This window comes from Hemicordylus capensis, chromosome 2 (assembly GCF_027244095.1).
Source record: "Hemicordylus capensis ecotype Gifberg chromosome 2, rHemCap1.1.pri, whole genome shotgun sequence".
Taxonomy (NCBI): domain Eukaryota; kingdom Metazoa; phylum Chordata; class Lepidosauria; order Squamata; family Cordylidae; genus Hemicordylus; species Hemicordylus capensis.
In genome coordinates, this window is record NC_069658.1 from 392,235,370 (window position 1) to 392,249,593 (window position 14,224).

The 14,224-nt window shown below is 45.8% G+C and overlaps 1 protein-coding gene and 1 long non-coding RNA gene across 6 annotated transcripts in view; one reads left to right on the forward strand and one right to left on the reverse strand.

Annotated features, from left to right (window-relative positions):
• Positions 1-3,804, forward strand: part of RNF157 (ring finger protein 157) — a 110,791-nt gene extending 106,987 nt beyond the window's left edge. For all 5 annotated transcript variants that reach the window (XM_053295368.1, XM_053295373.1, XM_053295369.1 and 2 more), the window contains one exon: positions 555-3,804. In XM_053295368.1, the coding sequence (XP_053151343.1) occupies positions 555-613 (59 nt within the window). In that variant the 3' untranslated portion in view covers positions 614-3,804. The remainder of the gene's footprint in view (positions 1-554) is intronic.
• Positions 3,805-5,110: 1,306 nt separating this feature from the next.
• The window catches only part of LOC128344684 (uncharacterized), a 47,025-nt gene continuing 37,911 nt past the window's right edge, over positions 5,111-14,224 (reverse strand). Inside the window, exons 2-3 of the long non-coding RNA XR_008315987.1 lie at positions 6,587-6,655; positions 5,111-5,354 (exon numbers count right to left, since the gene is read on the reverse strand). This is a non-coding gene — a long non-coding RNA (uncharacterized LOC128344684). The remainder of the gene's footprint in view (positions 5,355-6,586; positions 6,656-14,224) is intronic.

The following is a 14,224-nucleotide window of genomic DNA, read 5'->3' on the forward strand; positions in this document are numbered from 1 at the left end:
TGCGCGTGTATGAATACCGCTAGTACGCCAGCCAGTTTGCCAGCGACAACATAAACACTAGAAATAACTATTCCTATTGGCAAGTCCATTATTATTCTTCATGATCACCTGGGAGACCTGAAATTGTGAAATATTTAAAAGTGCAGGGTCAGGGGAGAGCAAGCCTGTGGTTAAAGTAGTAGAAGGAAATATGGTAAAACTCCATGGGTGTGTGTTTAGTATGGAGTAGCAAAATGTTAAGAAGTGTTCAAAAAGTCTTATCATAGTTCAGGTGAACCTTGTAGTAACTGCAAACACCACAGGGCAAACAAGCCTTCGTGAAGACCTCAAATGAAATGAGTTCTATAAAAAATTCCAAGCTAGTTGTTACGTTTGTTCTTAACAACCTTTTAAAGAATTAGTATTGTCCTACAACTGTAGTAGAACCATCATCTTCTCAGATTTAAAAGAAGAAAGATATTTTGGTACTTGTATAATACTGTCTCTAGACCACTGGGCTTGCATCAACACCATTGTCCATTGCTGCTTTTCTTATCATTACATTTTCCTCTTAGGTACACAGATATCAGAGGACAATACTCTGAGTCACAACCATATCCTGAGATACAACTGATGATTTGCCCAAAGCATCAACCTGGAACACGATGGAGATACACAATGCATGCTGGGACCTTTGTATCCTTGATGATGTCACATTGTATGGAGGGAAGAACTGCCTCACTGAACATGTTTTTCCTAAAACACTACGAAGGAAAGAGCAGCAAAGTCATGGTCATTAACATTGTCAAATACTACTTTTTTAAAAAAATCCCTCTGTAACTGAACATCCTTAATGATGGATCCAAATTCTATATGTTTTCTGTGTTAAACAAAATTCACAGTAGGACAAGTGAATGACTTGAGTTGGATTTAATGGTTGCTGCACCATACACATTTATGCTTTTTCTCCTCCTACCATTCTGTTAACACAGGCAGCCCATCTCTCTTCTCTACTGATCTGTCTTTATGGTGTAACCGAAGCTTTCCTTAGTGATTGCTATAACAGCAATCTCCCCCTCCTAGTTAGGACTTACTGCTGCTTCACCCAATTACAATTTTTACACTTTTAAACTGAATCTGTAAGAATGTAAGGTACGCGGTAAACAAATCTTGTCTTGCAAATCCTGCATTGTCCATGCTGCACAGTGGAAAGAAAGTGTGTGTTCAGCAGCTTATAATGTGTGCAGCAGCCCTGATAGCTGAAGAAATGAGATCATCTCTTTCACTGCCCATCCCTTCCCCACTCTGCTCCAGCCTTTTCAAAGTTGCCCAAGTAGAGCTGGCTGATGGTAGCGTCTGTTCTGTAAGACCGGGGTTCTTCTGTAACAAGGAGCATAGTGGTGTGCTCCATGTTGCTAACCTGTTCTTCATACAAAGGATATACTCTTAATATAGAGCAGCTACATTAGTACATCTTTTATCTTGGATTGGGGAAAGGGACACTAGGCACATAGCCAGCCAGCAAACAGAAGATGATTAAAGGGATTCTTTAGGTGTGAAAACTCACATAAACAGATAACATGTCTGAGTTCTACTGGCTTTGGATTCAGTCAAAAGTGAAAGAATGTTTGCCATGTGTGGTAAAAGTTGGCTCTAGTTGAGAAAAGTCAATGCAAAAATCAGCACAAAGCAGGTTACAGGAGGATTATTGAGTGATACACATGCACAATTGTGAGATGTGTCTTTGTTTTGTTTAAAAATGGCCAATTTGTCTCATGTACCTTATGCATGATGTTACTTACAGGGCAAGCTCTGCCTATATGATGAAAGTCCCTAAAGCACAACCACTGGATATGTTTTGGTTCACTCATGTTATGTTGGTTTCCCTGGAGATGAATGCATGGAAGTCATTCTGAAATAGTGGTTCCCAGCTATTTTGCCAAGCAGTTCCTCCCAGCAGTAATATATATATATATATATTTACTTTGGTTGGGGCTGCCTGTTGAATCTTAACACCCATCATCTCATTTGCTGCATTGTCCCCTGACACAGGGGACCTCTGGCAGTCTTGGTGTGAACTACCATCTGCTTTGAACCCACTGTTTGAGAATGTCTGCACTAAACTCGAGGTGAGCTTTACCATTCTTGAAATAACAATTCAGCGGCTAGTAGGCACAGGCTAGAGCAGAGAGGCAGTCAGCAGGAACCATACATAAAATGCACATGAGCAATTGCACCAGTTAGTGAAAGGGGAATGGCAAACCTCTTGGTCCTCTAAAGTTAAGTTGTGTTAGCTAGGACTGTCTGTAGCCTTCTGTCATTGTCCTACACTTCCAGTACTATAGCTGAGCAGAGCAATAATATATCTCCATGCAACTAAGTGCTAATTCAGAGAGGATAAATCATTGGAAGGATCGCATAATGTGGGTGGGGGAGAGCTTACTCTAGGCTTGAATCCTTTCTTCTATCCAGTCCTTAATCAGATAATTGGTGGGGCATGATATTTGAAACCAGCTCCTGCAAGGTAAGTCTCAGCTGGGAGTGCAAAGTGTTTTGGCACTGGTTCTCTGAATCCTCTAAATCTAAAAAAGAGGTTTGGTGACACCTTGCTTTGCTCAGCATTAACTGGCATCCATCTTCAAGAGAGAAAACTCAAATCCTCTCAGGTCTTCCTACAGCACCTTATTTGACGGAGCTAAACAAAACTGATTGTATGCATTGCTAAAAGGACTGAAAGTGGTTTGGAAGTCTCGTCACTTCCCATATGTATGTGCATTGATTTTGTCTCGCTGTCCCCTCTGCTCAAACAGGTTCTGCAGAATGTGTTGGTGTCATTTTTCCCCCACAAGCCAGTTTGTGGGAGACAAAGATGGGATTAGTACATACGCATAATCAGTATTTCTCTTTCTAACCACCTTCATAGCTAAAAGAACTGTCACCTGGCTTGAGCCTTAATAATAATAATTTTAATTATTGTGGCAAACAAAAACTACAGAGAAGACTTTAGCTTACCTGGCTGATCATCTCACTGAGGGGTATTCAGCATGCAGTCTCTGGAAATGTTTATGATCTTGTAGTCCTTGTAGGGTTCTGTGGTGGTGGTGAGCACAATGGTGACTTATGCCATCAGAGCTTTCAGGTTCTCTTAGCCCACTTGCTTTGAATAAGACTATTGACAGTGCATTTTCTCAAATTTATCTCTACATTTTAAATACATGGAGCCAGTAGTTTGCCGTCGTCCATGTAGAACATTGTATGAAGAAAGACAAGGGATAGGGAGAAATGTTGACAAGAATGACAGGATTGACCTGTTGTTCATGTATGTATGTGATTCCACCTGTGTATGTTTTACTCTGTACTCCCAAATACCCTTCTGAAATGAGATAGTTCTATATGTTCCAGGAATGGCTTGAAAGTAATGTAGGGTGGACCATTTGGGGCTCTTCCCAAGGAATAAGGAAGTGTTTCCAAGCAAGACAGTACAAAATGTATGTGTCCTCTTTTGCACTTGGTTTTCCCATCCTTTAGCATAGCAGAAGGCAAAGACCAAGTTTCATGCAGCCCAGGGCTCCTTTTGACATTAACAGAAATTGCCAATGGAAACCGATGCCCATCTAGAATGCTTCCTTGTATAGCAGGCCATTGGAGTAGGGAGGCAGCTGGAGCCCCACTCAGGACTGCAGACAGACTCTGTTCTTATGGGCATTTGCCCCACATGAAGGGTATGGAACCCTCTAGACACACTCATGTACACCTCAATGGCAATGATGCAATATGTATTTATGACTGCATGACTCTTGAAAGAGTGAATAAAACTGTTTACAAGAGATTAACAGTTCCTGTTTCAAATTATTTCTCTATGCAGTTAGCTGGGGGAAATGTGCATTATTTTCACAATATTTATTTATTACATAAATATTGCAGGAGATGTATATAATATTGTATATACACACATAAATTGTATGTTGCTTTTTAACTACTGGTGGAATGGGTACTGTTGTTAGCCTCTCATTGCTGTATTGATGGAAGAAGGCTCACTGGTTTAAAAAGGAATATTAATCAGGGCCTGCATCTTATATAGCCAACTTAAGTGGCGCAGCGGGGAAATGCTTGACTAACAAGCAGACGGTTGCCGATTCGAATTCCCGCTGGTTCCTATATCGGGCAGCAGCGATCTAGGAAGATGCTGAAAGGCATCATCTCATACTGCACGGGAGGAGGCAATGGTAAACCCCTCCTGTATTCTACCAAAGACAACCACAGGGCTCTGTGGCCGCCAGGAGTAAGTCGACTTGACAGCACTTTTACATCTTATATTCAGGATAGGAACATAGGAATTCACTTTATACAGAGCCGAACCTTTGGTCCGTCTAGCACAGTACTGTCTACACTGACTGGCAGTGGCTCTGCAAGGTTTTAGGCAGGAGTCTCTTCCAGCCATACTTGGAGATGCTGCCAGGGAGGGAACCTGGGACCTTCTGCATGCAAGGAGATGCTCTGCCACTGAGCTCCAGCCCCATTCCCTTAGGGCAATATGATATCTTACAGCAGACAGGCAGTACTCACATATAGTCATGCATCCAAATACAAACCAAGGTGGGCCCTGCTTAGCAAAGGGGACAATTCATGTTCACTGCCACAAGACCAGCTCTCCTCCCCAAATGTGGTGTTCTGTTCTTGAGAGCTTAGGCAATATACCAAGGGTGTCCTATCTGCTGCTTCCTATAATAGCTACATTTCCCATCAACCTAATCAGAAAGTGCTCCATGAGACATGAGTATTTTTTTTCTCAGCCTTTGCATTGCTAATAGATTGTACCAGGAAAAAGGACCCATATTGCTGCATTCAAAAATATCCATCCATTAAATGGATGAGGGGAAGGCTAACTTTTGTGAAAGGTAGTGTGTTCTCTTAAATCGCTAGTGAGTGAGTGAGAGAGTGTGTGTGTGTGTGTGTGTGTGTGTGTGTGTGTGTGTGTGTGTGTGTGTGTGTGTGTGTGATAAATAAAAGTCTATAAATATGTAATTACACATCACTAGACCCAAAATATTGCAAGTCATCCTTAATTGTGTATAGCGACACGAGTAGCAAAAGCAACAGGCTACTGTGCACTGTCATATTCTGCCTGGCATACCAGCATGGGAGGGCATAAGAACAGATGTTCCTCCCTTAGGCAGGTGTGATGGCTAAATCCAATGGTTAAAATGAAGTATCTGTCCATACCTGTTGTTTAGGGCAGATTAACACATCACAGTGGCCCATACACAATCCTTGCAGGACTGTACAAGGCTCATAGCCAAGCCATGCATGCGTGGAGTTATGGTGACTTCAAAAAGTACCTATCATGGAGATTCTCACAGTTGCTCACAGCACCCCTGTATGAGAGTCAGATAAGACAAAATAGAAAGTTCCTTACATTTCATTTAAAGTGAATAAAGTTGCATTCTGACCAGTATGACTTCTGGAGCTGAATAACTAACAACCATTCTTCATGTTACTTGTGGCCGCCAAGGCCGCTGGTGAATAATTTGGGAGCTGTAGTGATGCTTTAAAATCAGAAGATGGCATGCAAGAGCCAAAGGCAGGCTCTTACCCCAGCGAAAGGGATTTGCAATTTTCACAAGAGGTAGCAATTACATAAATGAGGAGTCTTTTATAGAAGAGGAGAAATACATAGGAGAGATCTGTCAGTGCTCAAATGCAATCTTGTTGCAAAGTGTGAGCATCAGAACCATTATGCAGAAAACCAAAATGTGAGTTTCACTACCACAATTCAAGTTTTTTAAATTCAAACAGTGGAGAATTTTGTGTGTTATCCTGGGGATGTTGCAAATTGAAATTTGAACTTCACATTCTTCTAAATTGATTTCAGTTCTAAACTTGAAGTGATTCAGCATGTCCCTTCAAAGATAGGATGTCAGAGATAAACTTATTCCACTGGGCTGAGCACGATTTAGAAATAAGAGCACAGAATATCTCTATGCTTTCTTGTCCTCGCATTAGCCAAAATGCCTTGTTTCTAAGGCAGATTGTACACGTTTAGTTACTGGTCTCTGCTTCTTTCTTAGTTCCATTCATAAGCCCTGTTTGTACAAAATACCTCTGCACTATAACTGATGCTATCTCATTGTGGGCACAAACGTGGCAGATGGAGGCATGCCAGAGGTGCATCAGACCATTTTTCCCACCTGCCAAGGTGACCCCCATTGGGACTATTTGGAACTGCTTTCATGTGTATCGACTATTTGGCCAAGCTTTGGTTTAGAATTACTGTTTTGAATTCCAGACATGTTGCTTTTTTAATTATATTGCTTCTTGGAAATGTTTCCAAAATAAAATGACTGTAAGATGTTTGATTTATATGCAAATTAAAATATTTTGTTCTGTTTGCTACAATATGCATATATTAATAATAGCAAATACCGCCCCGCCCCCCGGCTTTACTTACATGTCCAACTTGTCTCAGAAAAAGTATTCAAACTAGTAATAATGTCTATAATTATTCTACTCCAATATCTATATGAATTTTATACCCAGAAAAGCATAGAGGAAAATTGGGGGGGGGGGGAGGCAGGGAAGAAGGTGCTCTTTCTTGTGCCTTTATTACCTTTAAAGCATTTCCATTGTTCAAGTATTCAGGTGCTAATGCATACCATTCAGAATTGATGTGCTGCTTCTGCAAGGGAGGATAGTGTTAGCTCCCAGAAGGGCCAGAGTCTGTCTGTCTGTCTGTCTAATTAATTCCTGTAGAGGGGATGCGTGGGGATGTGGCAAGCTCCACCCCCCACTGCAGCCACGACCAATGGCAGGCCCAGAGGAGGCAACATGTGCAAGAGTGGGAGGGAGGAGCATGTGCCAGGAGGCGGTTGGGGCGGTGGGTGAAGCCCCGCTGCCCTGAGGAGGAGGACGGCAAGCCGGAAGGAGGAAGAGGACGGTACCATTGCCCTGAGGATGAGGGCGAGAGGACGACAGGTGGCAGGAGGAGGACGGGCAGCGAGTGAAGCCCCACCACCCCAAAGAGGAGGACAGCGAGCCAGAGGTAAGGGGCGGTGGCAGGATGGCCTGGCCCCACCCCCACCCCTAGGATGAGACAGCAGTGGTGGCATGGCGGGGGGGGCAGCTGAGCCCAACTAGAGGTGCAGATGCTCTGTGCCCGGGCCCACTAGTTCCTTTTTAAGAGCTTAGAGGTTCAATTGGCGCAGCAGGAGGAAGAGATGTCCTCAAATATGGGGCCAACTTGGTGTTGCCCAGAAAAGCAGAACTTGCCAATTCTCCCTGGGGTTGGATACAATAATACTGGGACTTTGAGCAACAGACTGACAGTTGACCACACCACTCCTGTTCTATAGGACACACTTTAGTGTGGCAAGCAACCAAATGTTGCTGTGTTCCAAACCGTAGCACGAATGTTCCTGTTCAGCAGTGTTTGGAGCTCACTGGGGTTGTGGGGGGCGAGAGGTTTCAGGAGGGAAAAGAAGAAAAGGAACAACCTTTTTATCTCCAAAAAACTACATCTGTGGTGCTATATTGTGTGAAAGGGCTCAAGTTTCGTACTGGCTGCCAGCCTTGAACTTGAATACTTACACAGCAGGAAGAGGTTTCTAGAGAGTGGAAAGGGTGTCCTTTTTTCATTCCTCCCTTCCTGAAACTTCCTCATGTGATGCAGGGAGGAGCATCACATTCATTTTGTGGTACACATAGCCTAATTGCCATTTCCAGGATAGAATAAGATTCAAACAAACTATTTTCTCTCCCCCTGACATTCTAAACAAATGAGCATAGTCACAGGACAGGGCAGTTTCTATAAGAACAAGCAAGTCATATGCCTAAAACATTTCTTTATTCTAATTGTTGCCAATATAGATGGTTAAATAAAATTTTACAGTGAATTAGAATTAAATTCCTTAAAATTAAGTTTGCACCTTCTCTTTAAGTATGGTGCTTCATTCCTTTCCACATCCTCACTGATGGCTGGCTACTTATTTTATTTTTACAAGATGTGTGTAATGCCCTTCATTGAAAGAGACCAGAGTGACAGACAGAGCAGGGTTTTTTAATGCCATAAGTAAAATCAAAGAGCAAGAATGAACAAAAATAAAACTAGACAGTGGCAGTTAAAGACAGTGCCTTTCAGTTAAAGCAACTGAAAGCCATTACTGGAAATTACTCAGGGCCCACGCTGGTAACTCTAACTCTGCCAGTTAATAGAGCTGTACCCTGATTAACAGTTTGTTAGCAAGAAAAATGGAAGAGGTTCAGCTATACTGGTGTACTCACCACTAATATTCAATACAGGTTAGGGTGGTTGATAACTGGCTTGGAAATGGTAGATAATGCACAGTGAATGTGCAGGATAAAATGGTGTTTCGAGTTATTAGCAAAGCAACGGTGCCAACATAACAGCCATTTGGCAGAGCAGACATTTGAACTGTAAAGAGCATTCTTTAACTTGTGTTCTACAAAGTTATTTTGCGAGAGATCAACTGGTGTGTTGCAACCACCTCTACCGTTGAGGCTGGGCCCAGTTCCAAAGCGGGTAACTGCCTCTGAGAGGCATTGTCTGAAGCTTTTGTAAGGCAAGAGTACATAAATGTCAGATGCACAGTACTAGGCGGTAATTCTCCAAGTGCAGGAAGCTGACTAGCTATGTGTTGAAGCAATACCAGTGGGGGAATCTCTCACATCATATCGAAAGAGGTCACAAACAAAGCTTTGCAATGCATTGCAGGGTGGGGGTGGGGTTGGCAACAAGGAAAGAAGATGCTTGGAGTACCTCTTGAGGGCATCTCTTTCACCCCAGTCCTAGTGCAGAGCAGCCTGGCTTCATGGATCCTAGAGGAGGTGACTGTTAAACAGGAACTTTTGGATGCCACCAGCCAGGTGTTGTGACATCACCACAAACCAATACTGCACAGCAGCAGACCAGGGGGGAGCCTGCATAATAAAATTTACCTCATACCACCTGCTAACCTGTGAAAAGAAAGCTCAGCCTTCCAGTTGCAGGGCAGTAGCCCTATTCAGACCTTGTGTTTTATAACTGTATGATCTAGCCCTGTTTCAGACAGTACATTGTACATGTGTACAGGTGTGCGTATGCTTGTACATGTTTTGTGAGAATGGCTGTACGTATGTTCAAACTGAACTGGGAAACAGATCCCCCTTAAATGCAGGGTACAGATAGGAAGTGTACTACTGTACAGGTGTTGAATATAATGGGCCAGCACAGATGGTGAGGGGCATACCCTCACCTCTTGCCCTTGGGCTTCCCAGTGGCCTCCAGTGGGCCTCTGTGAGAAATAGTCTGCTGGACTAGATAGGTCTTGGGCCTGATCCCCCTGGGCTGTTCTTATGTTCTTACGATATGCACAGATACAACAACAAATATTTATGTACTGCTTTTCAACAAAAGTTCCCAAAGTGGTTTACATAGAAAAATAAAAATAAAGATGGATATTTATTTATATGTGTCATAAGTAAGCAGGGGCACACCTAGGCAATTTTGCTGCCTGGACTGCCCCTGCTGGGAGCCCCCACTGCAAGGCCCCTGAAACCTACATTTTGGGGGGCCTCTTTCCATGCCAAACCTGTGCGCCGGCACAGTTAGAAAGAGATCGTTGCAAGCCCATGATGTCACAGGCATGCAACAATCTCTTTCTAATTGCGCAGGTGCGCCTTACAGTTAGACAGAGACGCTGGGATGAGCACAAGTCAAGTGTGATGCTCTGGTCATCGCCACTGATGGCAGTGGGGGGGGAGGAGGACTCCTGGCCTCGGCTTAACCCCCTGGCAGCCACCTCTCAGCTGCTGAGAGGCGGCTGGTGTTCAGCCCGGCCCCACACTGCGGCAGTGGCCTGCACAGATGGATGCTGCTGGGGAGTGTACGGTGCTCCCCCTCATGGCAGAGGACCAGGCCATATCCTGGTCTATGGAGGAGGTGTCCAGCAATCCCTCTTGCAGTATTAGATTGGATCAGTTTCAATCTGTGACTCCTGAGGATATGGACAAGCTGCTTGGGGCGGGGCGGCCTACCACTTGTTCTCTGGATCCTTGCCCGACTTGGCTGCTTCTATCTAGCAGGAAGATTGTTGGAGGTGGCCTAGTTAATATCGTGAATGCATCGCTGAGGGAGGGTAGGGTGCCCCCCTGCCTGAAGGAGGCAATGGTTAGACCACTCCTAAAGAAGCCTTCCCTGGACTCCTTAGCGATGGACAGCTACAGGCCAATCTCCAATCTCCCTTGGTTGGGCAAGGTGATTGAGAGGGTGGTGGCCGACCAGCTCCAGGCAGTCTTGGAGGAAACTGATTATCTAGACCCATTTCAAACCGGCTTTAGAGCTGGCTATGGGGTTGAGACAGCCTTGGTCGGCCTGATGGATGACCTTTACCGGGGAATCGACAGAGGGAGTGTGACTCTGCTGGTTCTTCTGGATCTCTCGGCGGCGTTAGATACCATTGACCATGGTATTCTTCTGGATCACCTGGGGGAGTTGAGGATAGGGGGCACTGCTTTGCAGTGGTTCTGTTCCTATCTCTCAGGTAGATTCCAGACAGGGGTGTAACTACCATTAGGCAAGGGGAGGCGGCTGCCTGGGGGCCCCCACACCTCGCGAGGCCCCCCAGAGGCAAGTCACATGACTATATATTGTGAAGTGTGTGTATGTGTATCAGTGAGGGGCCCATTTTAAAATTTTGTCTCTGGGCCCACTCCAGCCTTGTTACGCCCCTGATTCCAGATGGTGGAGCTTGGTGACATTTTCTCCTCAAAACGGGAGCTGTTATATGGAGTTCCTCAGGGCTCCATTCTGTCACCAATGCTTTTTAACATCTACATGAAACCGCAGGGTGAGGTCATCAGGAGGTTTGGTGCTGGGTGTTATCAGTATGCTGATGACACTCAAATCTACTTCTCCTTTTCATCTTCAGGAAATGGCACTCATTCTCTAAATGCCTGCCTACAGGCAGTAATGGGCTGGATGAGGGATAACAAATTGAAGCTGAATCCAAGCAAGATGGAGGTGCTCATTGTGGGGGCTCAGAACCTGAGGGATATTAGATATTCCTGTGCTGGATGGGGTTACACTCCCCCAGAAGGAGCAGGTGCACAGCTTGGGAGTACTCCTGGACCCAGGCCTCACCCTGGTATCTCAGGTGGAGGCCATGGCCAGGAGTGCTTTCTATCAGCTTCGGCTGATTCGACAGCTGCGCCCATTCCTCAAAGAGGATGACCTCAAAACAGTGGTGCATCAGCTGTTAACCTCCCGGCTTGACTATTGCAATGTGCGCTATGTGGGGCTGCCTTTGTACGTAGTCCGGAAACTTCAGTTAATTCAGAATGCAGCAGCCAGATTGGTCTCTGGGGCAACCCGGAGAGACCATATGATGCCTGTTTTGAAACAGTTACACTGGCTGCTGATATGTTTCCGGGCAAAATATAAAGTGCTGGTTATTACCTTTAAAGCCCTGAACGGCTTGGGTCCAAGATATCTTAGAGAGCGCCTTCTTTTACATGATCCCCACCGCACGTTAAGGTCATCTGGGGAGGTTTGTCTCCAGTTACCACCGGTTCGTTTGGTGGTGACTCAGAGGCGGGCCTTCTCTGTAGCTGCTCCTGGGCTGTGGAATGCACTCCCAGCAGAAATTCGTAATCTTAATTCTTTACTGTCCTTCAAGAGAGCCCTTAAAACCCATCTGTTTGGCCTGGCCTTTTAGGGTTTTTAATTAGTTTTAATTGTTTTAATGTTAACCTGATTTTCAAGGTTTTAATTGTTTTGATAGTTTAATTGTTTTTAAAGATGTTTTTAAATTGGTGTTTATATTTGTATTTCTGTTTTAATTGTTTTTAATGATTTCTGTTTTTAATTGTAAACCGCCCTGAGCCAGTTCTGAAGGGCGGTATAAAAATTGAATAAATAAAAAATAAAATAAAATAAAATAAAATATCCCTGAGGTCCAGTCCTAAGAGCTCCTATGTAAGTAAGGTGTCATGCTGAGATGCCCTCCATGACACTGACGAATGGAGGCTATTCGCATGTGCACCCTAACTCAGGCTAGGGAAGCCCAGCCTGGGTTAGGTTGTGCATGAGAACTGCCAGCATGGAGCCCGATCCCAGCAGGGCAGCGCTGCCTAGCCCCGCTTTTAAATGCGGCTCTTAGCCAGGGTTTAAAAGGGATCAAGCGAGCCCTTAACCTGGGCTCCAGGATTGTGTGTTCACTAGGGCTATGTTCAGCCCCAGTGAACACAGAGATGAGCACCTAGAGTGTTCATTTCCTGGGGGAATCCCCCTATGCATTGCATATGTCACACAGTGCATTGTGGGATATCTGGAAGCCAGGATACGTAGTTCTGGCTTCTGGAGCTCTTGGCTGTGGCAGATCATCTGGCAGTGCAGGCCACACTCCCAGAAACAGACCAGCACTTGTCTGGGGTGGGAGGGAAGGTGAGTTCAACCAACCTGTCCCGCACAACCCACCCACCATGCCACCTGCCCAGTCATGTGAAGGACTTCATGGTGTCCCAATGCACTTATGGGGTGTCAATTTATTGCATGTGGGGGCTGTTTATTTAAATCCTCTACATGTGCTCTCACATGTAAAGGAGTTATTAAGATGCCCCACCCCGCCACACACACACTTAAGGGATGCCCAGAAAATGCATCAGGACACCCTCTGCTTGCATCATGGAGGGCACGATCTCAGCGTTACACCTTATTTATCATGTGTGTCCGCTGTGTATCATCCATGTAAGCCCAATGTGTGAATAACTGTGTGTACATACACATCTGTACACAGATTGTGCATTGAATATAATGTGTGAGAGGGCACCACAAAAACACATGTGTACAGACAGCTGGGCATACGTACAGTGTAATGTCTGGATAGGGCTAATGTCTGACACAGAAATGTTTTGAGTATTAAAGGCATGTGCTGAAGCAGGGGCGTAGCTAGGCGAGAGGGGGCCCATGTTCGCCCCTCTCCCTGGCGGCTCCTCGGTATGAGGGAGATAATGAAGAAAATAGGGAGGGGTGGGGCGGGGGGGTCCTACCTAGTTCTTTGAACCCAGGGGCGTAGCTAGCCTGCCGGCAGCCCATGTGCAGCCGCAGCGGATGCCCCGATAGCCCCACCCCCTGCGTCTGACATCAGACATGGGATAGCCACGCCCCCGCATCTGATGTCAGACGCGGGGGGCGTGGTCTGGCTCCCGAACGGAGCCTTGAGGCTCCGTTTGGGAGAAGCAGCTTAACTGCTGAAGGGGCTGTGCGGCCCCTCCGGCAGTTAGATGAAGGCTGGTGCTGCATTCGCAGCGCAGCCCAGGAACAGCTCTTCCCTGCAGGGAAGGGCCGCTTCTGGGCTGCGTTGCAAACGCAGCACAAGTCTTAGCTCCTGAAGGGACCACGCGGCCCCTTCAGGAGCTAAACTACCGCCCCTGTGTCTGACGTCAGACGCGGGGGGCGTGTCAGGGCCACGAATGGTGGCTCCTGATTGGGCATGGCCCGGGTTCTTTGAACCCGTTTGCCCAATTATAGCTCCGCCCCTGTTTGAACCCATCTGCTTGATTATAACTACACCCCTGTGCTGGAGCACATGTTTGCAAGGAGGAGGCACAGAGAACAGTGACAGGTGACTTGGCATCTGTTCAGCCATGAAGCGCACAGGATAACCTTGGGCCAGTCACTCCCTTACCCGGCTTTATATATACCTCACAGGGTTGTTGTGAGGATAAAGTGACAAGGAGCTATAGAAAGTGCTCTGAGCTCTTGGGAAGAAAGGCAGGATAAGAATGTAGTTGTTCAATTATATCCTTCCAACCAGCAGGGGAGGGGGAGCAGGCACCTATTATCAAGGGTTGTGACTGTAGCCCTCTTAATTAAAAAGGAGAAAGATCCAGCAATCTTTTTGATTGAGGGTCTGGCTTCCCCCACCTCACCTCACCCCCAGCCTTCTTCCCCTGCCCCTTGGTCTAATGACTTCAGGTTACCCAAAGGTCAGAGGGAGAAGGGCTGCTGTGTGTTCTCCCGGCCCATCCTGGCGAAAACGTTGCTTAATTGCACTCGAGCTACGCATGGGATCCACCTGATCCCAAATTCTTAGCAGCATGAAAGGCTAACAATTAATTCAGGCACGGCAAAGGTTCAAGGAGAGCCAGGACCTTTGCACATGAATGCCGCCGCCTCCTCCTTCGGCGATGATGGCTCTTCATCAGTTTCTCCCAAATGCAACTTCAAAGCAGAAGAAATACCTTGCAGATG